This window comes from Photinus pyralis, unplaced genomic scaffold (genome assembly GCF_008802855.1).
Source record: "Photinus pyralis isolate 1611_PpyrPB1 unplaced genomic scaffold, Ppyr1.3 Ppyr1.4_LG2, whole genome shotgun sequence".
Lineage (NCBI taxonomy): Eukaryota > Metazoa > Arthropoda > Insecta > Coleoptera > Lampyridae > Photinus > Photinus pyralis.
This window is the reverse complement of record NW_022170403.1, coordinates 31,329,320-31,356,924: the sequence shown is the minus strand read 5'-3', so window position 1 is coordinate 31,356,924 and position 27,605 is coordinate 31,329,320. Positions and strand designations below refer to the sequence as shown.

The 27,605-nt window shown below is 35.0% G+C and overlaps 3 protein-coding genes across 7 annotated transcripts in view; 1 reads left to right on the top strand and 2 right to left on the bottom strand.

The window, feature by feature from the left end:
- LOC116163682 (rootletin) overlaps positions 1-18,390 on the bottom strand; it is a 26,777-nt gene extending 8,387 nt beyond the window's left edge. The window contains exons 1-2 of one of the 4 annotated variants that reach the window (XM_031477749.1): positions 18,301-18,390; positions 11,624-11,769 (exon numbers count right to left, since the gene is read on the bottom strand). The gene's annotated coding sequence lies outside the window, so the exon portion shown is untranslated. Of the gene's footprint in view, positions 1-11,623; positions 11,770-11,883; positions 11,902-12,512; positions 12,878-18,300 lie in introns of those variants that run through there. The other 3 variants (XM_031477750.1, XM_031477751.1, XM_031477752.1) reach the window with 3 other exon arrangements.
- LOC116163691 lies at positions 13,874-16,184 on the bottom strand. Its single transcript, XM_031477781.1, has one exon. The coding sequence runs from the start codon at positions 15,881-15,883 to the stop codon at positions 14,201-14,203; it is 1,683 nt and encodes a 560-aa protein (XP_031333641.1). The 5' UTR covers positions 15,884-16,184; the 3' UTR covers positions 13,874-14,200.
- On the top strand, positions 16,414-27,605 carry LOC116163686 (TELO2-interacting protein 1 homolog). 2 transcript variants are annotated; one of them, XM_031477757.1, is made up of 14 exons: positions 18,393-18,638; positions 18,692-18,837; positions 20,308-20,485; positions 20,533-20,710; positions 20,765-21,072; positions 21,117-21,325; positions 21,372-21,551; positions 21,602-21,820; positions 23,200-23,436; positions 23,488-23,726; positions 23,780-24,068; positions 24,144-24,450; positions 24,497-24,725; positions 25,807-27,605. In XM_031477757.1, exons 1-14 carry the CDS (start codon positions 18,430-18,432, stop codon positions 25,969-25,971), a joined length of 3,093 nt encoding a protein of 1,030 aa, XP_031333617.1. In that variant the 5' UTR covers positions 18,393-18,429; the 3' UTR covers positions 25,972-27,605. The 2 variants fall into 2 exon arrangements, with proteins under 2 accessions (XP_031333618.1, XP_031333617.1); XM_031477758.1 differs by lacking the exons at positions 18,393-18,638; positions 18,692-18,837 and adding an exon at positions 16,414-16,733 and having other exon boundaries at positions 25,807-27,604.

The window sequence follows — 27,605 nt, the reverse complement described above, 5'->3', positions numbered from 1 at the left end:
TCTTTGAAGCTGCATGCAAAATACTAATTGGTCTAAAATGTTCTAAGTACTTTATCGGCATTTTAAGTAGATCTATCTACCTGTTCTAATGGTACCAGTGTTTTTATAGGTTTCCAAGAAAAACTCTAACTTTCGTAATTACTTATGAACCGATTGCGACCAAACTTTAGGGGTATATAACTCATAAATATCTCGGCCAAGTACGTGAATAAGGCAATTGCGCCATATTGGAACAAAATGGCGAAAAGAAATTTACCCACACCTGATCAGCCGAGCGGAAAGGGATTTTTGATTTTTGGGACTGGTGTAATAATGAACGATTTCCAAATCAGCAACGGTACAGTGCAGCTGTATAGGTAGGTATAGAGAAATTTATAATGTCGGTGAAAGCTTTTAAACAAAATGGTATAGACAAAAGCTTGATTTCAAGTATAGATACCTACTTATGTTACCTACACCTTTGGCGGAACTTTCCAATGACTGAAGTGCCCGCAATACATCAACGCTGTCAACTAGGGTTGCCAGATACCCTATATTTAATATGAGTCTCATATATTATGAAGAAGTTTGCTATCTCATATCATATTGAGAGTTTTAATATGAGACAAAAACTCATATTTTTACACAATTCTGTTTTGCTATATAATTTTATTCAAAATTCAAACTAACTCTGAGCAAGGCGCACACGCCTTATCGGTTATAATACGTAGCTCTTGCTCGTCCGTGACGTTTCGAAGGAGTCCGAGCGTATCCCTAATTCATAACTGATTATTTCTGAATTTGAATTTTATGTTCGTATATTATAATAGCCTTTAAATTATATAACTTTGTTTCTCTTTTCATAATAAAATCTCATATACATTTTTTGAAACTCATATATTATTGTACAGAGTTCCCTATATTGAGTTGAAAGAAATCTGGCAATCCTACTGTCAACACATGTTTGATGTTTCAGAAAGAAAATCTGTAGATTTTGTCGACTTTATATAGGTATGTTGTTTGCCTAAAGTCGTGATTCACTACTTGGGGGAACCGGAACGGCAACGTAATTTCCTACCGTACCTATTGTATTGTGAAAGTGCTTAGTTTTGGGATTTGCGAAGGGCTCTCATCTCTATGAAGTGCCCCAGCCCCCAAGGTAAGTAAACATGGCGTAGGTAATGAAACATTTCCCAGATCGGTATGCCATCTACCTATTCATTATTGTTTTCAAGTGGGAATTTTGGTATGTTGTTTGCGTGATCCTTCGAATTTTTTTTCGGTAAATTGGATTGACACTACTTTACTACTCTATTCGCATTTGCCAGGGCAAAGTATACAGGGTGGTGACTTGCGTAACGCATCATAGGGATTTTAATGTAAAATTCCTAACATGCCATTATTGGCTCCCCAAATTATTTTAGAGTAAAAATGTAAGTATTAAGGTTTTTTGTAGAAAAAATTTTTTTACGTCAATCAACCGTATTAGTTTTCAATTTTTTGCATAATAAAGACGGAAAATTGGAAAAATAAAACCCCCATCTTTTTCAATAATCTGTGATGCCATGGAATTTTATAATACAAAAACTACGCCAATATCCGTCATGCCATGGAATGTGCTATAAAACAAATCAAATTCTATCAAAAAGTATTATATTTAGAACAGCGAATTCAACATAAAGAAAGACCAAATTACTAAAAACGGTTTCCTAATATGACAATTTACAATAAATGTTCGAATAAGTCACCATTAACTGCAAGACAGTAGGTAACCAAGTCGATCATAAAATCCATTTTGAACTGCTGCTAATTGATAACTGGATATCTTTTTGTTTTAGAAAATTCCATGGCATCGCAGATTATTGAAAAAGAGGCGGGTTTTATTTTTCCAATTTTCCGTGTTTATTATGCAAAAAATTGAAAACTAATACGGTTAATTGATGTAAAAAATTTTTTTCTACAAAAAACCTTAATACATGTTTGCTCTAAAATAATTTGGGGAGCCAATAATCGCATGTTATGAATTTTACATTGAAATCCCTATGATGCGTTACGCAAGTCACCACCCTGTATAAGCTAGAGGGCTGTAGCAAAAATGTAACTTGTTTACGAAGTTGTTTTTATCTTTCCAAAGTAGACAAATGCATAAGTTTGTAGGTAGGTATTACGCATATTGTCTATCTACCTGCCTAAATTTTAAGGGATAAACTTATACACGCGACTGTCTCCACCTGGCACATTTCCACCTCAACTCCTTCCATTCTGAATTTAAATTACTAGGTTAATAAACCACATAAAATGAAAAAAAGAAGCTTCAATATTAGAATTTTTCCACAGTACAGCATACAATGTATAACAAATCAATTTATTTACGTCTAAAAGGAAGTTTTTTTAAGTCCATAGTTCATGGATTGTAGTGTCTTACATGTATGATGCATTACAACTTTTTTTTTATGTTATCGACTAACTTTGGACTTGTTGTAATCAATCTGAAATATTCCTGAAACTGACATGTCTGTGTCGTGTCTGGGGATCTGTGTGTACGCGGGACATTGTCCTGGTAATTAAATGATAAATATACATCAATGAACTCTTATAATTAATAATTAACTAATTCTGTAAGGAATATCATCAGTGTACATTCCCACATGATCATTTTCAGCAATTCACAATTTCCTCGTTTTATACTAAACCAAAGAATACCTACTTATAATCAACAATCAAACATGGCCTATACGAATAAATTAGGAAATGCTGTGATTATTTACCATAAGATTAACGCTTTTTACCTTCGGTGTCGCATTTTTATTAGTTCTCTCATCTAATTGCTAGGCAACGGTTTTTCATTACCTAAACAACCCAAATTTACTCGGTAAAATACAAACCTCTTGTGCAATTATAAGTGAAAAATCGTATGGAAAGTGGTACCATAATATAACAACTATGGTGATACTTTTTTTTCACGATTTTTACTATGCGTTTCCATGGCGTTTCGACCAATACCTCATCAAATTGTTAAAGTGACAGAAAATGACGAATGTCGATATTATGCAATTATGGGTTATTAAGGTTACTCGTTTCGAAATTCCTGCCTCAGCTACGCTTCGGCAGTAAACATCTCACTCGTTAACGTAAACCTTGATTTACCATACTCATATGTAAATAACTATTACCTACTAGAGAATTACGATTCTAGACATTCATTTTCCAGCCGAAAAAATGGATAACGTTTAGTTCAAAGTTCCTAATTTCCTACGTTTTCTAGGATCTTAATTTTGAAAGAGAGTAGGTAGGTATACGATAAAAAAAATAGATACGTCTGAGAAATGTAGGGCGAGGATGCGAGCTAACGTGACAGATTACATATTTACGGAATTTGTACTTCGACCTATACATGCTCTATGGAATCCCATTTCTAAGAAATATTTCTCACTTAATTTTATTTACAAAACATAAGGCAGACCAAAACGTGGCGTTTAGCAACTGATCCATTCAGTGCAAAGGCTGCTTTCATTTGAATGTATAACCCCATACACAGGTTGGCACAATCAATATTACACTACTTGAAAGATGAAACAGGGGGTTTTCCTTAAATATATGTAATAGACTTTCCCAACGACACGGAGACATATCTTGCATTGCATGCCTCTTAAATAAAACGAAGTATATTGAAACTTTTGACTAACATGTGCTTAATTTAAAAATTGGAAAATAAATTAATTATCCTGTCATTCTTGTGCCATATTTTGCCAATGAACAAAAAAAATCAATATTTTTCTATAAGTGTGATATAAATACAGCACATATTATTCATAATAAAACGAAAGGTTATCCTGTAATGCAATATGTACCTAATTAATTTAAATTTTACACTTTGGTCTTGGTCACGCCGATGGAGAAGTGATAACAATTTTGAGGCACCGAATTTGCTGTTGATGTGAACATAATTACGTAGGTATCAATTTATTACGTTCTTCAATTAGGTACCCGAACTTATTTTTTTTTAATTTTTCGTCAGTTGTTTATGTAATCAGCAGGGGATGTTAGAACAGAGACGAATGGCATGTAATAAGGTACACAATTTAGACTGAAAAGAGGATTGTATCTCGCCCCAATCAGGCAAACCGTAGGTATAAGGGTAGGTCCTAAACCTAAGAGGACTGAAGGTTCAATAGAAAAGTTTCAAACTCAACAAAACAATTGAGTCGAAAAACATTGAGAAAGTTAATAATATGCCGGAAGAACAAAATGAATTGTACTATTGCAAATAAACGCTTTCATTCCGATTTTGGATTGTATTATACGGTTGGATTCTAGCCCATACTGCCTTGATAACAAATTATATATATAGCATTATTATTTTGATGCAGACACACAGCTACGTCTAAAAAACAGACTGAACGTTGAACTTTGTTCGGTGTTCGTTAAATAAATTGAGTGATTTTGCATGCCTATTCATAAAGTGCCGTCAAAATACCAGAAATGTAGAGCAGAAATAACGTTTCGAGCTATTGTGGTAAGGTGCAAAAGTGTGAGCATTATGAAATAAAATTTACAAACACTTTTATCTACATTCCCTTGATAAGACCCAGACGATTTTTTTCTTTTACTTATGACCTAATTTAAAGTCCAAAATATTTGCGAATGGCGTAGGTACAATTTCAAATTCCTCTTTAAGCTCATTCAAAGTTTACTATCTGCCAAAATATAAATCCCACAGTGCCTCATAAGTAAAATGGTATAATGCATTTTGAAAAAAACAAAAGTGGTGCCTTTACAGAATGCTGTTTTTAGTGCATGGCGATAGCAACAGATGGCTGGTTAATAAATAATCTTATTCATAGAAGCGGAAAAAATGCCGTGCGAGTGAATAGATTAATGCGAAATAAGCCACTTACTCTAGGCATTTCGGTTTCAGAGGCTCCAGCAGGAAGCGGCAAGCGTCGCGGCGGCGATGCGTCACGAAGGAACGTTCGCGATGCAGTGCTAAAGATTACGGTTTCAGCTGAGGGAATGTAAATTGGAGCACGCGATCCCGCTGGAAGACACCCCAACGTACCCGTTCCCCACATATATTATTATTATGTCAATAGCAAATTGGGAGACTATTATTATTTTCGTTTGGTTGAATGTCTTGTGGCAATTTCGCGCAAACTTTTTTGTTCTAGATATTAGATAACGTGCGTATTGAATTGAATATGTTCGTCATTTGCGTTGGGTCCATTTAATCGAAGTCATAATAGTGCCGAATGTAATAACATTAAGTACGAACATTTATTAAGTAACAAACCGCAGCTTTCTACGGATGGACCGACGGACGGGATTCACACTTTATGTTTCAGAAAAAAATATGCTAAAATGCAGCTTTCTATACGAGGTCTGCGTCCAGAGATTTTAAACGCTTAGATGGATAGAGGGATTTCAATGCATGGAAAATGCGTTAAAGTTAAAGTTATACCTATAGGTACTCGCCTTAGGGCGGAAACCTTTTTAGGTACTTGTTTTAATTCAGCACAAATTTAGTAAAAAATTGTAATACAAAACAATTGATACGGTCGCTTCGATCGTCTGTCCGCCTGTCTGTAGGTACATTTTTCTCGCGAATCAAAAGAGCTGCCCATTGCTATTGATTATTGAATATGAACCGGGTTAGAATCAAGAGTAAGTACAGAATTTAAGCTTTATATCTTGTGTTATAAATTAATTACATACCTAATAAATACCTAAAATTTCCGTATCAGTGAAGTTGAAAGAAAATTTTGAGAGAACTCAAAGATTGATTCTTGTTTCGTTTGTCGTTCGTATTCTGCCAATTTACGATGAGATCACAATCCTGATCCTGACATTTTAATATAAGACTGTTCTTTTCAGTATATTTTTAGAGAAATCTACGTAACTGAAAAGTATAAGTGGCAATAAAGGTGACACTTAAAATTCATACCCTCCAATTCGAACATTGTTTTCAAAAGTTAAAGATTGATTATACCTAGGCCAGATCTTTATCACTGTTTAGAAAATAGGTAATGACCATTAAAAAACAATAAAATGAATTAGGTACTTGCTACTTTTTCATTAATTATATTTACATTTATTGTTCAAGGTTTTACTTGATTTAATCGAAAATACGAAACAGAAAGACCAAACATTGATATTTTTGTTGAATAACTTTAAATTGAGGTATTTATTACTGGACTCTCCCCTATTTGAATTGTAGGTGGGTATTTCTAATCCTCCTAAGGATGGATTTAATTAAGATCTTGAAAATAAAAGTGGATTGATTTGCATATTTTCAAATGTTTTATATGGGCAGTTTTATACATTTTAAAGCAGGAACTCTTTGTTTGTCTTCTTTAAATTTGATAATTTACTTCACAAAATATGTATTACAAGTTCCCACAGCACACATACAACATAATCATATATTTTGTTTAAATATACTATTTTATAGCTAAACTTGCACATATTTTCAGTAAAAGTTCACTGGACACAATTAATTAAATTGCAAGGAAGGACTAAAGTGTGCGTTCCGTTTTAAGTTACTAACAAACACCTACTAAACTGAGACTATTTTTGCACCCGATAAAAGTTAAAAGAAATTTCATTAATCATTATCCATTGACACCCCATAAGAGGGAGTAGTGTACCTATAATATAATGGAAAAGCTTCGTCTACGGCTATGGGCTTTCTAATCAGAATTCTTATCTTATTGCTTTCGTAAATACTTACAAATTTCCGAAATATTGATATAACAAAATTACATGCGATTTATTGCAACGCAGAAATTTGTTTTCGTATATTTTTGTATTAAGTTAGTATCTAGCGATATTGGGTTATGGTGACTGGCACGATCGGTACGAGGTAGGTATAGCAAAATAGGGGATGAGTCGTTGTATCGAACACAGAATTTATCCTACGATAGAAGATTTCTCCTGCGCTAAGTAATTGTAATTTAACCTGCGATTGTCGGCTTATATTGTTCATTTCTCTAGAAAATTTATATTATTTATAGTAACGCATTTTAATCGGACAAATCGACCGATGGAGTTAGTTTCAAAGAGGTTGGGTTAGGTACATAAGCATTTCAATGCCATGCTAAGATCTAATTCATTCAAATACATATACAAGGTGTTCATTTGAAAACTTCCCACCACGGATTTATCGAAAACCACTGGTTCAAGGAAAAACACCGAAACACGTCAAAAGATTTGTCAACTTTTTAACCAAAAACTACTTCATTTTTCTATACATGTGGGCTATGTAGGTATGCTTAAAAAAACGGACCAAACGCATGGAATCATGATACCATTGAATAAGTACTATAATTACGTAAAGGGGAAATGAAACAAACTTATATCAGTTCAGCTTCCTCAAATAGATTGCTAACTCGGAGATCTGCATATTTTTAATTTTGGTAGACAACACATCTTGCTAATAACGGTTACTATCTACCTAATATTAAAATGAATTAATTTGAGACAACAGTTCATGACCCCCCATATCTATTTAGATAATACATTTTTATTCCACTGATTAGATTAAATACTTATTGTTAGCCAAAATAATGACACTTGAGACAATAGAACGAGCATTCGCTACAAGTTACTGGAAAAGGTGTGGTATCTGTCCATTTGAACCAAGCAATACGTTGCTTTCATTGGTTATTCAGAATCCAGCTACTATCATTTATAAACAAAATTGTGTAGGTACCTATATTTTATCAAAAGGAAGGTTAAGGCTTATCTAATGAATTTGTACTTTGCCTTTAGAGGCACCAATTTTCACACTGTCACCACTCTCTGTTGACATATGACTTGAATGCCAATAGGAAGGTTTTCTCCGTCGCAATTTTCCGTGGCTGGGATATGTTGCACTTTGTATAACCCTGACTGCAGTCACGTAGGTAATTGATATGTGGCAGTAGTGCAAACACCTTCGATACGTTACTAACGTTACCCATTATAATATTAAAAAGTAGGTATTTTTTTTTAATTTCTAAAAATGCTTTTGCGAACTTTTCAAAAAGGACAATACACAAGTTCGTCCAGCTTTTCATTCCGAGCGAACCACGTGCGAAGAACGTGATTTATTTTATTATCTCCAAAAATTTCCGTTCTTTTAAGATAACATAAACAATTACCTGCCCTAAAGTATCTATCAGCAATTGTAATTGCATCATACGTTTCTTCCCAGACAGACAAATACTTAGCACACAAAAAATGTGCGATTAGATAGCACTATATTTGTCTAGAACGCAGTTAAATTTTAAAAAGAAGGTATCATTATCAACATATCAGGTATTGATTGTGGCAAAAAAGTTAATATGGATTATGGAAGTATGGTTTAAATTCTATGCCTTTAGGTTTTGATATCAATTAAAAAATCCGACGATTTGCAATTTTCCAGAAGCACGAAAACTAGAATCTTGCCCCCACAATAATCCTTTACGTATATAGGCACAGACAAAATACTAGTATTTTAATCTGTGCTACGATCTAATCCCACATAAATTCTTGAATGTAAGTGAGATACGTATTAAATAAATATTTATTATAATTCTTCGAATGTTACTAGAGTTTGTTAATTCCGGTGATATTCTATCAATGTATTCATTATTCTTCGATGAACCACTAGTCCAAAAAGATGTACCATATGTATTTTTAATTTCTAATGTTTTTTGTAGACGAACCCACCCTACGATTTGTTGCTTACAATCATTAACCAAATATTCCATGTCCATACGCCGACCGGGAAAATAGGTACAAAAAAGTTTACTAGCTCCCGACTAGTACGGGAACAACGCTCAATAGAAATTTCAATAGTAATTGTTTGATTTCTGATTATTTGGCTTCCCTAATTATTTTAGAGAAAAAGTCTACTTAGGTTTTTTGCAAAAATTACGAATCCATGCATACTATAGCTTTTAATTTTTTGAATTTTGAAACCAAGAAATTGGATAACTAAAAACTGGCGCTTTTAAGAAAATCCGTGGCGCAATGGCAGATCACACAAAGCTCTTACTGATACTAAGTAATAAACGTCAAACTAATGGCAAATGGAGGCGATTTTGCTTGATTTCATAATTCCATATGGCCATGATTCAGTCTCTAAAGCATTAAAATGCCTTGTATTCGGCCCTAGGAGACCGAAAGTCTCCAGGCAAGTTTTCTATGCGTTAGGTAACGGGTTGCTATACGACTTCTTCGTTAAACAACAAAGGAAAATAGTATGAGCATGGCACACTTGAAATTCCTACTAAATTTAGTAGGTAGTTAAGTTTCCTATTGTGTTTTGGGAAATCGAAAAACCTGTCTCCGGGCTTCATTCAATTACAAAACATATCCTAAAAATTGAATTGGGAATATATCGAGACATATCACTAATTTACCCACGTGAACTGCTCATGCCACGAAAGTACTTCATTTTCTTATTTGGTATTTGGTAATTACTTAATAAAGATAAACTGTAATATACAAAAAACAGTAAGCATTTAAAGAGCGATAGGGGAACTTTGATCGCGCTTCTTTGCATCAATGTCAGATAAAGGTGAAGACTGGGTATTTTAAGCCGGACTGATAAAAGATATTTTGAAATTTCTTAAAAGGTAACTGCAGCGTATTATCGTTTAAATTTAAACTGTTTAAAGGAGAGAAGTAGTTAGTCCCATAAATAAAACTGTGGTAATTATCACAAATTGCCAACACTTTCCGATCATTGTTTTCTTACGTCCGGCCGGCCGGCCATCACGTGGAGGTGCAGTAACGCAGAGGTTTACGTAATAGGTACCGTTGAGTGAGAAATAGAAAAGAGTGCAATTGCGATACATATATTAGGTACCCATCTCACTGTGATGCTTAAACGTCGCTCAAATAACATGAACAGTATAACCGTTGAGTGATTCACTCAACGGTATAACTACTACAACTGTGGAAATCGACTACTTTTTACGAAGTTCCTGAGGTACTGACACATCTCGGTGCCTTTTAACAAGCGTATCCATATGTCGGTGCCTGAATAAGTCTCATCTAAATTAATCAAGTTGCGCCACTTTATATTTCTCACTCAACGGTAATACGTAGGTATATTGTCCGCCTCCAGAGTGGGTGCCACTTCGTGCAATGATACTCCACAGGCGAATTGACCTCTGGAGTCGAGCTAGGCGGAATTAAAAAATTATATTTTCTACCGCTGGAGGTGATCAGAGCTCCGTGTGTCTGTGTGGGTGTGAGGTGCCTCTGCGGTACGAATCTACAACAAAAGAGTGCTAATATTGGGACGCATGATATTTGGACCATGTAAATTGGACAAAAGGACGCATAGTAGTAAATAATAACTTTGCTCCCCGCTTGTTTAAATTAACTTTTTGTTTGGTATTTATAAGCCGTACATTGCTGAAAATTTGCCGACGCACAACAAAAAAGTGTGCAAAGACACCGCACAAGGAATGAAAACAATTGTTTGTACGGCAACAGACCACTTTTATCGAATATTTACCAGGAATTTGCGCACAACTTCCAATTACAAATTTGGACGCCGCGCCGTTACCAAATTTAAATATTAAACAAAATATAAATTTAAAGAAATAATAAAAAGGATTAAAAGTTCAAAACCTTAAAAATCACAAAAAGATTAAAAAAAGTAAAAAAATATTAATGGCGAGGTAATATGTTTACTGCCAGTCCTAGGCCTGGCCTAGAATATGAAGTATCAAGGAAAGTATAGGTACCTATTGCTTTGCGAAACAAACCTTTTTTTTGTCAAAACAATCAATAACTAACAAAAAACCATCGATAATACTCTTTAGTTTCTCGATTTTTTTATTGGGCGAGGCTAACTTCACTGACATGTATTCGGATACCTACTCGTTATTGTTAGAAAGAGCGTGTACATATAATTAAATTTGTTATAGCTATTGTCTCTGTCCACCCGTCCCGTTTTTATTGAAATGTTCAATTTTTCATAAATTTTGGTTTGTTAAGTAGGTATCCCAAAAACATCGCTGCCTTTCATTTTTCGCCATGGCATTTGATAAATTATCCATTTTTTTGTCATAGCTTCGAGAGGAAAATTTTTTATATGAACAACAAACAAGTTGTAAATCAGCATATGCATGATGAAAGCGGATTTTTGGTAATACCGATCAGTATTTTATTAGCGAAGTTTAAAATTATCTATCTCATGAGTAATCTAACTCAAAATAGACTAGAGCCTGCACATCTACACTACATCAGAAACCTTTTAGTAGGTAAACATTTGAAGTCTCTAGCTATTGTAATTGCTGAGATCTCAACCGGCCAGCCATCCAGCCAGACATAACGAATATAATAGCGTATTTTTTGGAAAAAATGCGCTAAAAATATAGCATGGGCCACTTATACAAAACCTTTGGTAACGCAACAGTTCAATTTATGCAAGTGACCTCTACAATCAGTGCAGTGTTAAATTAAAACATCCAAACAAATACAATAATTGTACATTAAACCGTGGCATGTAAAGTACGCAGTTTATTTTACTGGAGTTTCCCTGCACTTAATATCTACATGCTGACGCAAAAATGCAAAAGAACAAGAGAACGTGTATTATCAATTTTCTGTTGCAAATCGCCTCCCACTTTCTTATTAGGTACTATTTTAAAGTATATCTGACCTGTGTCCATTGCAGATTGTTCTATCTAGCGTGTGTTGATCTGTAGATCAGAGTCCACTAAACGTTGTAGGCCATCAAATGTAAACCGCTGTCTATATGATTAACCCAATGTGTATCTAATGGGAATTAAAGAAGTTCCATTGCGGCTGTAAGAAACAGAAATATTATAGTCTTATTTTTTCATTTTAAAAATGTAGGTATTTCATAAATTTGAAAGCTAAGATAATAGTAACTATTTGGTAACAAAAATCGTTCTCTACTTCAGATTATTGGTGATAATAACCCATCCAATACGTATGTCCTTAAGTCCTTCCAATTGGGAGTAAATTGCAATAATCTTTCCTTCACTTTTGAAATAAAATCCGCCCAAAGTGTTTGTTCAAACTTTAATGGCTCTATGAGATTATTACTCGGCTCGCATTGGGAAACGCGTTTTTTTAGTACGGCTCATATTTAATAGTACCATTGAATAAAAACACTATTCAATGATAGTACTGATCTACTTTACTTACTGGTCCTTTTGAACTCGTAGAAATCGATTGGCGAATAAGATTTGACATCGCTGTCTCTCTTCGTTCTTGAATTAGACGAGGAATAGATGGACGGACAGAACCATCACATAAGGCAAATTTCTTTCGAAAAATTGGTTGAGTGTGAGACCGTGCTTATTTATAAAATTATTAAGTCTGTTCAGGAATGCCTTTTCAAATATTTTTGAAAATATGGATATAGTATCGATATATATAGGCTGATCATTTTGTAACTTTCCAGGATCTCCGTTTTTATAAACAGGTAGGTACCTACAGGGTAACCTTAGCGCAGATAAGTTGCGAAGGAAATTTACCATACCTAAGTAAATGATTGATTAATTAGAAGGCAAATCGGGTACCTAAGAAATATACACCGCCACTGGATAGACATCACCACAAGGAATTTGGTCCAAGCCGCAAGAGATTTTTGTGGCCAGTTCACCGATAATTCCTTTTATTTCAGTTATTGAACAAGTTTTTACAGATGTTGTTCACACTGAATTAAATTTCTCGGCAACTTCGTTGATGCTTCTTTCCGTTACTGACCGCTACTTACTATAAATTCCACGCGGCAATGTGTACTATGATTAACTAGCTGATGGTCCCACTACTAAAGTTGGAAGGGCTTGTATCGATCTTCCTAGGCAAAATTTGAACCCTTTTTCGTGAAAATTTGGAGATCCTGTTATGGTGTGAGCACAAAATGTGTATGATATGGAAAAAATTGCCGCAAAATGAATAAAAAATTATGGTACCTATTGGCGTTCTGATAACGGGGAGGATAAGTTTCCTCGTTCTTCGTGAATGTGTAAATCATCTACCTAATACCTACCTTAAACAAAGTATGGTAAATGAGCATTATTAGGACCATACCTCGTTCAGAATAACCGATGCAATAATACAGTTGTAGCGCCATTAGAAATGTTCTAAATTATATTGTAAACTTCAAATTATTATGAGCGATATTTTTTGTTAAGGAAGGAATACAATTCAAATACTTAGATAGTATACCTACATCCGCGTTATCTTCCACCTGAACTCAACAATTTGGACACTGCCATTTTTATGGAGCCAAAGAAATAAAAACTAAAATGCGATCTTATTAGAGTGAAATATCATACGCCGATGTGGTAATCAAGTTTAAAAATTTGGTATTAATTTTTTGGAAATTGATTTATTAGGGGCCTGGCACTTATTTTTATTTAGCGTACCTAATTACCACGTAATCATTAGGTACTTACTTAAAGCGTTTTCTAAGCATTCTCCTTCTAAAAAGTATAGCGCCCTGAACTTTGCTTCATTGTGAAATAAGTACATGCCATATAGGTATGCGTGGTGAAAAACGATTCGGAACGGTTTAGATATGATGCTGATAATTTTAGCTTGATAGCAATGAGTAATAATCAAAAGTTCAATTAGCGGATTTATTCAAGTGATTAATTACTGCGGAAAAAAAAATTTCAACGTGATGAAACATCGAAGAGAATTCGGGATATCGCCATAAGAATCGCGTGCTAACGAAACATAAAGGAGGGGGTATAAATTATGCATTTTACTCCTTTTTTTTTTACTATTGCATACATATTCATTAGTACATTATTATCAATCGGCTGTCTCTAATAACATAAAAATATCATTGAAAGGTTATCGGGCATTTCGTTGCTAACTCGGGATATTTTTAAATAGTGTTGGCAATATCTACTGTAATAAAATCAACTAATGCAGAAAAATAATATTTATTTTCTCTCATTGATACAATGGTTTTAAAGGGTATTAAGAAAAAAACTATTTTTCTTATAGCAAAAATAGTGTTGTATATATGATTATCTAATCTAAGCAACATAAATAAAAAACATTTTTGGTATCTATACTTAAAAGCTATTTGTACAAAGATACCTTTCAGATAATAAATGTTGAAAAATACATAAAAACAGAATCGATCATTGACTCACACAAAATATAAATAATTTCTTACATTATTAAGCTACGATGAAAAATGAGTGAATGGACTTTCAGGCTATGTTTCTCTCTCCTCGTGAGATGAACCTTAATGTACGGGGGCCGCTACAGGCTGAGGAAACTTATCCTGTTGCCTCTGCACAAATCCTAATATGTTTTTGAATGGAAGCTGCATATGGTAATAAGCGCAGTATGGCAAAGGGTCCCACACCGTGAATAAAACCTCTCGCTTGTCCAACACTGTACCAATTAATCTTGTCACTTTTTCGACACTCGGATTTTTTATGGTGTTCGCGACAGTTTCCGGCATCCAATAGCGGCCATTTTCCACCACGAGTGGTCCAGAGTTTTGACGATTAAAATGTTTACAAGGTTTCCAGAGGAGTCTCGGATGTACACTTGTGTAGCAGATGTACGGTAAGGAAATTCCGACTCTACTACTGAGCGGCATAATCGCATTCTTACGAACAACAAAACGGAAACTGATATGTCCCGTAACCGGCCTCAAAAGATTCAGTTTGCTAAAGAAATTGTTTAACCACAAATTGATGTCTTTATTCTCCACCGGTACCAAACCTTTACTGTCTTGATCGAGAAGACACGTAACGTTGGCAATCACCTTGGAGTCTTTGATCGTGGTGCAGGTTAAGTAATGATCTCCGTCGACATCTTGCACGATTAACCACGGACGATGATCGCTGATGTCAACAGGAAGTTTCAAATCGGTTCTGGTAGGGGGTAAAACCATTTTCGTGCGATCTCTCAATCCGTTGGGACCGGCTGTGGTCATCACGTATCTTCCCGTCCGAATTTCCCCCGACTCGTACAACCTCAACACGTCATGTTTAGAAGTGGCAACGTGATAAACTGGAGTTTGCATTCCCAATTTCTCGCATTTTTTGAACACTTCCAATGTATCATCCAACGCCCAGACTTCCTTAATGCCAGGGCAAAAGCAAGTACAACCCAGCAACTCCAAATGAGGCTTAGCAACAGCATCATAATACCCAGAAGTAGTCGAACTGACCGGAATATAATAGGCGACCTTCTCCTTTTCGACGATTTCGCAAAGGGCTCTCACGTAATTTTGCTGATAGTCGCTTCTAGGCTTCGCAATAGTATAAAACTTATTGACAGCAGTTGAAAAGCGAGCCAACGCGAAGAGTCCTTCAACTTCGCACACTACAACTCTAGCACCGGCCGAATAGAAATTTCTGGCTAAATGCAAAGCTTGTATGGTACTACCTCCACTAATTAGTACAGTCCTTTTCTTGCGAGTCCTCTCTGATAGAGGGGTTATTAGTATCGTCATAGACACCTTAAATATCGTTAATGGAAGCTGAATGCATTCCCAAATAAACCACAGCCAAAGATTGAAAGCCCACAAGGGTATTGCGAACAGTATTTGTCGCCAGGCCATCGGAAATATGCCAAATACGATCCCTTGGGCGACGCGAAATAAAAAACACGGATACCAACCAATCACTCTTGCGACAAGTGACGGCGGTTCCTCTTCATGGATACTTTCGACGGGACTTTGGCACCTCGAGTCTCTCTTATCCGATCGTATTATGAACGGCTGATGAACGTTTCCATTGGACACGGTCCTTTTTCCCGAAAATTGGCTCTCCAACGATGAAGAGATGGGCGAAAAAGAGTACGGCGAGCTCGGGCTGTGAAAACCAGAACTGCTGCTGCTGCCACCCCCTGAGTGTACACTTTCACTACTTGGCCACATTCGTGTAAGACTTTCAGTTGCACAAGCAGGCATGTTGCCCTTAACAAGCACAGTTTACAAGTAGATCGCGAATTCACACACCGATATAGCGAAAATCGACGCCTTTAGAGTTAAAATAGTTACAAACTTACTAAAGCGTAGTCTTTTATAATCGCGTAATTTGTACTCTGCCCCGTATTAACGGTATCTTATTCCCCTCCCCATTCGTCTGGATCAAAATAAGCTGCCTATTCATTCTATTGAGGTAGTCTTTATTTGTTTAATTTTTATCTGGAAAAACGCGGACGGCGGTACCGAAATGGAAACAACAATGCACGCGGTGAGTGGTTGGAACGTCGATTAGACACACTTTTAGCATATTCATTTGGGAAAAGTGTTGAATTTTTTTAATGTTTGTCTCGAATGGGATGAGTGGTTCCTTGATAAGAGAAATATCAACCTTTGGAACTTCACAACGTATACGAGACCCGCCTTCTGCACGTAATACATTAACATGTTGTAAACAAATGCTGCTTGAGAGAATCAAAGTCTAATACCTAATAAGAAAAATCATGTTCGACCTTTAACTGTTTTTTGAACTGAGCCACCAGTTTCAGACCAACTACAACCGCGTGTAACATAGCACTGATTTTCTCAGACTTTTCATTGTGCACGGCCAACCCAACTTTTTCGGACGAGTCTGGTGACAGAATTCACATTCGTGCATCCTGACCAAACCCAAGGACCAAACCAAGTAAAAACTTTCAGCAAATGAACCACAGTGCGCCTACAGAATATTGCGAAATTTTCGTAAAGAGTGACAAGGAACATTCTTAAGATGAAATAATTTGTACTAGAACCATTTGTTAACGATATCTAGATAGGTAGTATACGTATTTCAAAGGTGCGAAAGTGTTAGGGGCAGTGAAAGGTATTGTCGACGTACCTACCTACCTACATTTGGGATTTTTTTAAGAAAAGATAAAAAAAAGCGAAAATAATTATGTAGTGGGTTAAAGGCATTTCAACTCCAATCATACAAAAGACGCCGCTTCAAAGAAGTCATTTATTTTAGAATTCACATGACTGTATTTTTTTAAGTATGTCTTACCGTAACGCAAGCTGCATTCACAACCTCCAATTAATGTTTATAATTAATGAGTGAAATTATTTCGTTAACTTTATGCAAAGCAATCATTCGCAATGCCTGAAATTAATATGCGAAATTAGTGTGTAAGCAGTGTCGCCACCTATGTACCGGCGAGGCAATTGGTTAATTGTTTATAAAACAACTTTCAACATAACCTTGTAGCGCAAGCACAAGAGTCAATATTTGTGTCAATAAGTGTCTTTTAACTATAAGTAGCCTAATCCTAAAGTGGCAAGATACTTTTTTCTGTTCGCCACATTCATTGCATATGTAAACAAAATCAAAACAAACAAAACAGGGTTATGTCGGCTGTCATATAAAAGCACGCATGCGTACCTCTGTTCATTTCCGTAAAATTAAGCGACAAAGTTTGCAGTTTGCAAACTTCTGCGTTAAGTATTAATTTCGACGATTAATTTTCTATATTGTGAATGTTACCCTTAAAATACATAGCTTTAAACATTTACGTTAATTTTCGATTGTTAATTGTAGGTATTAATTTTGAGGTTGTGAATGCTACTTTAGAATTGGGTACCGTTGCAAGGCATTCTAAATGTTTAATGATGTAGCGCATTTGATGGGGGAAGAAGGGGTGTCATTTAACATTTTTAGAGGCTCAAATCTGTTTTGGACATTCCTTGATATTATTTTCCATTTTGCTGGTCAGCGGATTTGCGATCAAACACAATGTTGGGATAAAAATTCACAGTTGTTTCGAGAATTATTTAAACCTATACTCGCCATTTTTAAATTACATCAGCGCGCAACGCCTCTAGTGATAATCTGAAACTGAATCGCGCCTGTGTAAAATGGCCCAAAGTTTGTTTTGTGAATGCGACCAAATACTAATAAACGTCAAATGCCAATAACACGGCTAGAGTTGTGGAAAAATGAGTTTCCTTCATAATATCCTAGAATTAGCTATATGGTTTCTTTATTATTATCATGGAAGTCAATGAGGAAAATCTCGTTGATGAAAATGAATAAAACCAAAATTGTTACATTTTGGTACATTTATTTTATTATTTATTATGTATGGTGGAAATGTGAAATTTAAATTCACCGCCATATTTATTGTGGAGACGTTTAGGTTTAGCGCCCAAGATGCAAAAATTTGATTTTTGCAAAAGTTTAATACTAAATTAGTGCCTTTATTTATTAAATGTAATAGCAACTTATCTAGTTGACTGTGTAATACAAATGAAAGTATTATGCAGTTCAGCATATAATAGCTAACAGCTTGCCAGTGATGCTTGTATTATTAAATGAAAAATAATCAAATGTATATTAAGAGGTAAGAGTATTCACTTATTTTACTTACCCATCTTATTAAATAACAATTTAAGCACAAATTAGGTGTGGAACACCATCATCAGTATTTGGAGGTTACTAGGTTAGGCACCATACAAACAAATCATTGGTTGCTGCAGGATACCTTCAAGATTCAAATATGAACCTCCCAATAGCAGGTATCATGCAGTTCCAGAGCTTTACCAGGTTATTGCACAGGCTGTGTGAAGAACCGGATGTGCCAGAAGAAACAATAACGGAACTTATTCACTTATTTCCTTCCATTACCAAGGATTTGAGGGTGCAAGGGTTGCGTTACATTTTTATTGCTGTGGCTAAATGTTCTGCAGCTTGCTGTAATAGTACAGGGTTTGTTCACGTGTTTTGTTATTCAAATACGATGCTAAAATGATCATTTCTAGAGCCGACCAAAGAAAAAAGTGTTTACTTGTTGATCTAGTAAAGGTTGCCTGTGAATGTACTCCAATATCTTCTTTGAAGCTGTTCTTTGAATTTTATATTTTTCTTTTGACTGACATTTATGACTCTACGAGGCAACTGGATTATGGTAAATTTTAATTATAAATGTGGTTTGGACTTGAGCTAGGGTTTCCTCAAAAGCAGTACCGTCTTTTAACGGTCGTCAAAGTACAATGGATGGCTTCACAAAAAACGGTGCCTCGTATGATAAGCAGACTGATTTCCAACTGACCGTTAACACACACTGTAACATAACGGGCGATCAAAAATGAGTTGCTGTCGTGTCGCCTTTGGAAGTTTAAGTTAAGTACGATTTCCCATGTAAACAAAAATTCCAAAGGTTACTCGATAGCAACTCATTTTTGATCGCATGGTATTAAAATGGTGTTCTCTTAATTGAAGCGGTGAGCCAGTACGTTTTATTCCGTGATTATACACTGACACTATACTGTCAGATTTTACGTCTATTTTCTACTGCTTCGGCCGCCGCGCTTTTCTTGCCACTTTTGTGTCCTCACTCATCGTATTACGGCCACTGCACCGCGTTTGAGGAAACTGTACTTTTTATACCCTTAGGCCATATAGTACCAACATGGACTGCTAATTGCAACCAAAATATGGTCAAGGATATCGCCTGTGTATATAAGTTTCAGGGTAAACGAGTCTGTTCGAAGTTGTCCAATGAGACACAATTTGAGACTGCCTGTCAACCTCTAAATTAACAAACGTCAATTTATCACTTATAACTCTCTCCAGGAAAGATTGCCGGTCACAGCACACCTTGTGTCGATTGACAATCTTTGTTTTTATTAAGATGTGAGCGACTTCTGGAATAGGATCGTGCCAATGTTGAACAAAAAATCTTTGCGTTCAACATTGACACGATACTATCCCGGAAGTCGCTAGCACCTTACGAAAAACAGAGATTGTAGATCTGGATCAAGTGTTCTGTGACCGGCAATCTTTCCTAGCGAGAGTTATAGAGAATAGATTCTAAATATGACAAAAAAGCTAACCTATTTTTATTTGTGAACGTATACTTAAAAGGTAATGACGCATATTGAAAGCTTCCCGTACTACGCGTTTGCTATAGTCGCTGCTTTTTACCATAGGCATATGAGATTAATACTCTTGTGTCTATGCTCTTTACGCGATCCGAGTGGTGTAGAAAGGTTATGGAATCAGATATTCTTTCACTGCGATCTGAAACAATGTGGTGATGTGCGGAATTCTGTGCTCACAGTTTCTCAAAAAAACCATTGCAGTTGCAAACTTCAACATTAGTATTTACAAGTTATATTATTTGATCTAGGTTTGAAAAGACTCTTAATAGAAATCCAGTGACTGGGAGGGGGGTTTGTTTGAAGCCATTTTTGGTTTTTCGCAAATATCACTAAAACAGTTCAATACTTATTTGTAACATTTCCCACATAATAATTATTTTTATAAATCAAGTATTTAATTACTTACCACCTTCTTGATATACAATGTCTTAAGTGTGTACGTGACAAGGGACCACATAGCAGAGACTTCTATTGGTTTTTACGTTTTATTGCAGTTGCAAATATACACGAGGAGTATAAATTATCAATTATGACTGCTGTAGTAGCTCTGACGCAGTCTCTCACATACGAAACAAGAATGGATCTGTATACTGTTGAAAATGCATTTCATCTTAGCAGAATGATATATGTTGCACTGAGTATGGCACAGAAAGAAAAACTTCAAAGTTTGAGGTATGTCTCTAGTCACTCAAGTAGCCTAATCGTAATCTGATCCTTAGATTATCATCTATTGAGTGTGTAATGTCGCTAGCTCAAATTTACAACGATACACTGATCGAAGACAGGCTACTACGAAAGCGAGTAGCTGGTACATTCATTCTTTTTACCCCCGGAATAATAAGCGGTTTCAGTTCAATCGTGAGGGACGACGGCAGATGTGGACATAAAGTTATTCTTGTAATGAGAATGTAATTTTCCTATACCGGAACCGTTGAGATTTGTAACTTTCAGATGGCCTTTAGAGCGCTTGGTAGATTTATCGCTCTTCAAATGGAAAATTATGATAATATCGATGTTGGTACGGCGAATTTTGAACCTCCCCAATCTTCAGAAACTCCACAGTTGAATCCAACTGCAAGTCGAGAGAATATAATCGGCAATTTAAAAAGTAAAAGGATTGATGCAGCGTGGTATCGTGCTACGGATGAAAAGTTGTGCCAGATATTTCGCACAATTTCCAAAGTAACTTTTCATTACCACCAACAAGTTCGATTAGAAGTGGCACAAAATCTTTTAGTGTTGATCGAACGCTGTTCAGAGTAAGTCTCTCTCAATTTTCTTTCATTTCACATATCATTTTTAGCACAATGTCCAACTTTGCAAGTAAAGCATTAGAGGCGATAATCAAACTTTCGGAAGATGAAGATGACCAAATTGCAAACCTATGTAAAAATGGACTGAGACAGTTTCAGGAGAACTTGCCTGCGGCTAAACAAAAAGATCTATTGGAGGGTTTAGAGGAAGCATTTTTCATATCATTGATGACACTACCTCGGGTTTTTAACAGCTTTGGTAATCTCTTTCTTTAAGTTTACTTTTTTTAATCATCGTTTTGTAGATGAAGCGCAACAGTTATCATCTTTAAACTTACTTGTAGGATATTTACAATTGTTCGGTTCAAATATGCCACAAGTACTAAGATCTGTTGCTCATTCGCATAGACTAATTGACAGTTTGACCCATATTTCAGAATTCGAAAGAAGAGATATTCGGTTATTTGAGGAATATGCAGTAGAAGGTGAACGAGTTGTCTAAAAATTCATTGTCAGACCTACTTGTTTTTCTTAGATATCGAATCGAGGGAGTATTTGAGAGCTCCTTGGAAAAATTTCCGTTATATTAACGGTGAAGCTGTTCGAAAAAAATTGGAAGTTGTTCATCAAACTTTGGCCAAATTTGACGTGAATGACCAAATTTCGTATCTTTTGTTAGATATATTTGTATCGTCAAAGGATAGACGACGAGAAGTGACCTATATTTTAAATAATATGCTGTCTGGAATACATGGTAGGTGATTATATCTTTCAGCTCCCACTCCATAATCTTAATACATACCATTAGTTGCTTGTTACACTTATCCTAAGGCTAATTGACTCCAAAAATTTTCACTTCTCAGCTTGAGACTTGTTCACAAATAAATAGGATGGTAGGTGCTGGACGTGAACCAAAAACGTTTCTAATTAAAAGTGGTATCAAAGAATAACAATTTCCCATTATAGAATAAAGTGAAATAAAAAAGGAAATTCACAGCGCAATGTGCAAAATGAAGTTGGTACCGGGGAGGAGTGAAGTCCTCTGGGGGGGGGGGTGTTTCTCCCAAAAAATTATATCTAAAATTCACAAGCAAAGATTAAAGTTAATCATGAATAAAAATATTAGAATGAGAAAGATCTTACCTTATACTCAAAGGAGGCTAACATTCAAATATTTTTAATCATGATTAACCTTAAACAGACTACTACATTTAACATATTTTTGTTACTATTTTAATTTACTTATCATGAAATTGACTTAAATCATTAATCTTTTGTTAGTTGAACATTCTACAAGATATTTTCACCCCATCAAGCTCAAAGATCTAATATTGAATAACTTTTTTTTTTAAGTAATTGCAAAAATCTGATCTACAATTTTGTGAAGTATGCGTACAGCAAACTTTAGTGAAATTTTCACCGGATGAATATTCCAAAATCGAACATAGGCAATTGATTGCTATCATTAATAATAATAATAATATATTGCGTTTCTGCGTGGTTACACTTACACTCGTCAATTATAAACGCATATTCGTCATTCATTATAAACCCTAGTTAACATGGGGAGCAACATTTGGCAGAAACACTTTCCCATATGTTAATTGGCTTTGCTCGGTTTTGGAATATTCACCCCTTAATATATATATAAAGCTACTAAATTTAATTTTCTTTGAAATCATAAATCATTGGATATACAGTCAGGATCAAAATCCCTCAACTTTGGCGCAGATAAACGTACCAGCCCTTTAAGGCCAATTCATACTATAGCTCAGGTGACGCTCCGCTCAAAATGTTGTAACATGCTATTTCAATTGGAATATTCACATTTGACGGTCAGAACATGTTCATAGAAATACACGCTACAATAATTGACAGGACCGTGATCTGACCAATAAAGTAAATTGGCCTTTATTGATTTATCTTCTTTTTTGATGATTTAGAAATAAATCTGAAAAGTCAGCGTTGAACTGATTACCTCTATACTATATATTTGAGATATCTTAAGAACTTTTAACCCTGACTGTACGTACCACCTTCGTTTGTGCGGCATCTCTCATCGAGATTGGAGTATTGTAGCTTAGAAGGTTCTTTTTTTTTTTATTAAACTAAGATAATGTCCTCTCAATTCAGATGAAAAAGTTTTGGAGCACTTAACTTTGCTTGAAAATGTGACAAAATTATATTTGGAGCCGGAGTATTGGAAGTTGCCGACCGAAGTGAGTTACAGGTGCCAACTGGCCCAAGTCCAGTATAATATTATTCAAATCTGTTTACAACTGGAAGGAATTGGTAAAATTGCGGCAAAGTTGGGGAAACAATTTCAACATCTTTTATTGCATACGTTATCTCCAATTTTGGAAAGAGCAGGTATGTGTATGTAAACGATACGATGAGTGGTTTAAACCAAATTTATGGTAGGATCAACAAACCCCGTCATTAAATTGGCGGGCACTGCTGCACTGGCAGAGATAGCAAAGGCGTGTGGTTACGAAACTGTCACACACTTAATTCGAGACAACGATGATTATTTCAGCTTCCACATAAGTAACAAAATACGCAAGACTGACGAAAGTGTCGCCACCATCAGTATTCTAACTACTGTTCTAAGATACAGCGATGTTTCCAATATGATTAGTATCACAGCTGTTATCACAGATGTAAGCTGGCTGTGAATGTAATTTAAATGTAATTTAAATTTCCCAATCTGTAGGTTTTGTCTCAAACTTACGATAAATATTTTCAAGAAGATTTCGCCAATGTTTATTTACATTTGTTTCAAATGTATATCAAAGTGTTACTTCGATGGTATTCAATTGAAGTGGAGATTCTTCCTATAAAATCGAAACAAGAGTTGACCGACCAATATCTCGAATTTCAAGTGTCTGGTCTACAATTAACTCATGAACCTAAAGGAAAAACAGCCGAAGAAATGTATAGGGAAGATCTCAATAGTTACAGATCGAAAAAAGATTTAAAGGAGGATGAACCAGAATTATCAGGTATAAATCTCATTCATATTCTGAGAGGCAATAAGTAGGATGATTTCTAATGATGCTCTGTTGGATTTGATATAGAAATTGTTGATAAAACGAAGCGTCCCTTCCACATAGTACTAATAATAAATTTGCTGACTCGAATTCTAAACTTTTTACCATCGAAAGATAAGTCTCGAAAACTCCTAGTCTTGGATATCTTAATTGATGGTTTGGAAGTGCTAGGTGAGTGGGAAAACGATCTTCTACCATTAGTGCATAAAGTTTGGGAACCGCTTATTGGGAGATTTAAAGAGACTGACGAGTACTTGATTATTCATCGCAGCTATCAGCTTTTAGTTACTCTAGCACGCTTATCTAAAGATTTTATCCGTTCCAGGACAACCAAGTAAGACTGCGTTTAACTGATTCAGTTCAAGCAATGTTTTTTTTAGAGATGTTCTACCAGATATATTGAAAATTTTAAAAGGACTTTCAGAACATAGTTATTTGAAGGATCATGGCGCTGCGTATAGATATACACAGGCGTATAAATTACAATTGACAATGCTACAGCATTTAGGCAGGCTTGTAATCGACATTGACATGGTTGACACTCATATTACGACTGTTATGCAGACAGTTGTATGTTATCTCAGTGTTAAGCAGCCCATTCCTTTACAGGTAATACTTTTGGTTAGTAAATGCAATTAAATCCCTGGTGCATGTCATCATACAAGCTTTAGTTATTTGGTGCGTGGCGTCATAAATTATGGTTTAAGTTCAGCCATTGGGTTTTAACACTTACGTGTAAGTGAATGTGTCATGTGTTAAAAAATTACCACAGTGTGAAAGTGTCATTGTAATTTTGCGTTCCGTGATTTGTTATTAATTTGTGCCAGCCCACTTGACCTGATGGTCCGGAAGCTTAATTGATGTGGTACTAAGGGCCCTTGGTTCGAATCTGGATTTTGTACATGGATATTTTGTACTTCGTATAGTGGGTCGGGTTAGTAGAACAGGCTGAAATTCCGCCCACTCAAAAGTACAAGATCAAATAAATTAATTCGTTAATAAACTATTAGTTATTTGCGTTAACATATTTTTTTTGGTAGCATACAAAAACATCTCGCAAAAAAATTGACATTTTCGGAGTAACAGTAGATCAATTTTTATGTGCTTTGCTGAACAATTCTTGCAAAATATTTTTTAAACAATTTTCTTAAGCCCATTTTACATGCTGAAAGTTATTTAACGAAAGTTGAAATTTTTTAAAGTGGAGATGTTCTTCACATGCTGCAATTGTACCTATTTCACTTTTCACTTGCAAGTGAAATATAGGTTAGATTGACGCCTTTTGTAACTTGTTTCTCTTTTATTTCTGTGCAGTTGTAATTTTCGCTCAGTAATATGCCTCTACGCCCGTCAACACAAATGACCGTCAAAATGGCACAAAATAACGTTGATTTTAAATTTCCAATGTTAGAGTTAGCAGCCTTAAAATTCCAGCGTCCGAACCGAAAAGTTTAGATTATTTCACTTTGAAGAAAAGCACCTATTGCGCATGCACACAAAAAAGTGAAAATCTCTCATTAATTACCATTTCAATTAAAAGTAATCGATGCTACTTTTCCAGTTTATAAATGTTAAAATATTACCTCATTTTATTTATTGTTTGTAAATGAATGTCCAAAATTTGAACATGCATCAGGAATGTTATTGTACCTACCATGCATACAGATCGTATTAACTATTATCTTTACAGAAAGCAACTGTCGGATGCTTTTGTGACCTGATGATTTATGACAGACCTTTAGTTATACAAATGTTGCAACATTTTTTATTAGAAGAAACTGGAGAACATTTGCAAGAGTTTAGAAAAAATGTTGAATACATTCTACAAGGTGGTGCCATCAATTCCAATATTTAAATTTTTATTTTCGTACACCCCAGGCATTATTTTTGAATTTTATTTCAGGAGTAAAGAAAGTTAAATTGTTTCTTAACTTTGAATTACATGTAACAGTTTATTTATTTTCACTATTAACATGATGTATACAGTGGGCGAAAATTATTTGGAATTGTTTTTCGCCTTAAGTAACTTTTAGTTTTGGTCAACCAAACAGATTTAATAAGTATCCGTCAAATTTTACTAAATTTTGAATTTAAATATATTATAAGTGCCCGTAAAATCATACTAACAATTTTTGAGCATCTGGAGAAAAACGGAAGTAATTCTGAAAAGACTATCTATAGATATTATTTTTATAAGAATTTATTTTTTAATTCAAAATATAAAGTTTTTTAACCAATTAAAACAACCTCAAAACCATGGTTATTTACTACAGTCTGCAGTCTTTGGCCCCATTGTCAAATTGATTGGTTAATAATTTCTTGATTCCAACAAAAACTCAAAAGTGTGATGTTTTAAATAATTTACAGTGTTGAAAATAACTTTTCATGAACCATGGCTTCTAATGTACTCCAAATGTTGTAATCAATGTGGTTAAGATCAGTCCTTTTAATGGAAATTTCCTCGTTTTTTGTACTTCTGAGGTCCTCTCGGAGGTCTAACATTTGATTTGGCTTCCCCTAATTTCATACACCTTTATTACTCCCCCCGTATAGGCAATGTTCTGTAAAAGGATACTGATTACAGTTTTGATATTGTTTGTTTGCTCTAGTAAGATTTTGGGCCTGTTTTTATGTATTTTAAACTAAGTTCATAACATGTCTATGTAGTTTCTCGATGGGTTCATCGTCGTTACAGCGACATTGGAGTAAGTGTCCTGCAAAATGTCAGTTTGGTCATTACGCTTTTTTTTGTATTTTCTATTTCATTGTCAATTTTTGATTGTTTCATACTTTCTGCAATTATTCAATTTTTTGCTAAATCATACTGATTGCAGTTTTTACATTATTTATTTGCTATAATAACATTTTTGATTTGTTTTTATTTATTTTGCACCTAGTGTTGAAACCCAGGTCAATAACGTGTTTATGTAATTTCCTGTATTTGCAAGAATACATTTCAAATTTCGTCGAACCCAACATGTAACCTAATAGTCCAGATCATAACCTCATTGATTACAGTATTTGGAGTACATTAGAAGCCATCGTTCATGAAAACACGATCGATTGAAATTGAAACATTGGCTAAGTAGTATATTGAATAATAAATCTGAATAGAAGGTCAGTGAGATAGGAGAAAAGGTGGCCAGTATTCTTTATCTAGAATGTGCTGGTATCGTACGGCAAGTAACAAAACGTGATTAAAGGAAACTCTTCAACATTTTTTAATTCATACAATATAGCCGAGATACTCACTTCAAAATGAGTAGAGAGGGGAGAGAGAATGTTTTGACTACGGTGACATCATGCCATTGATAAACTTACGCACGTCGGTAACTGGATACCTTTGATACAACGATCGTCTAAATATAGTTTTCAGGAGAATATCCGACTTAATTTTTTAACAAGTGTTCTTAATTCAATAATAATAACAGCGTTGTTGTAGAACGTAAAAAGTCAATTATTGGATACAAGATAATTAGACAACAATAT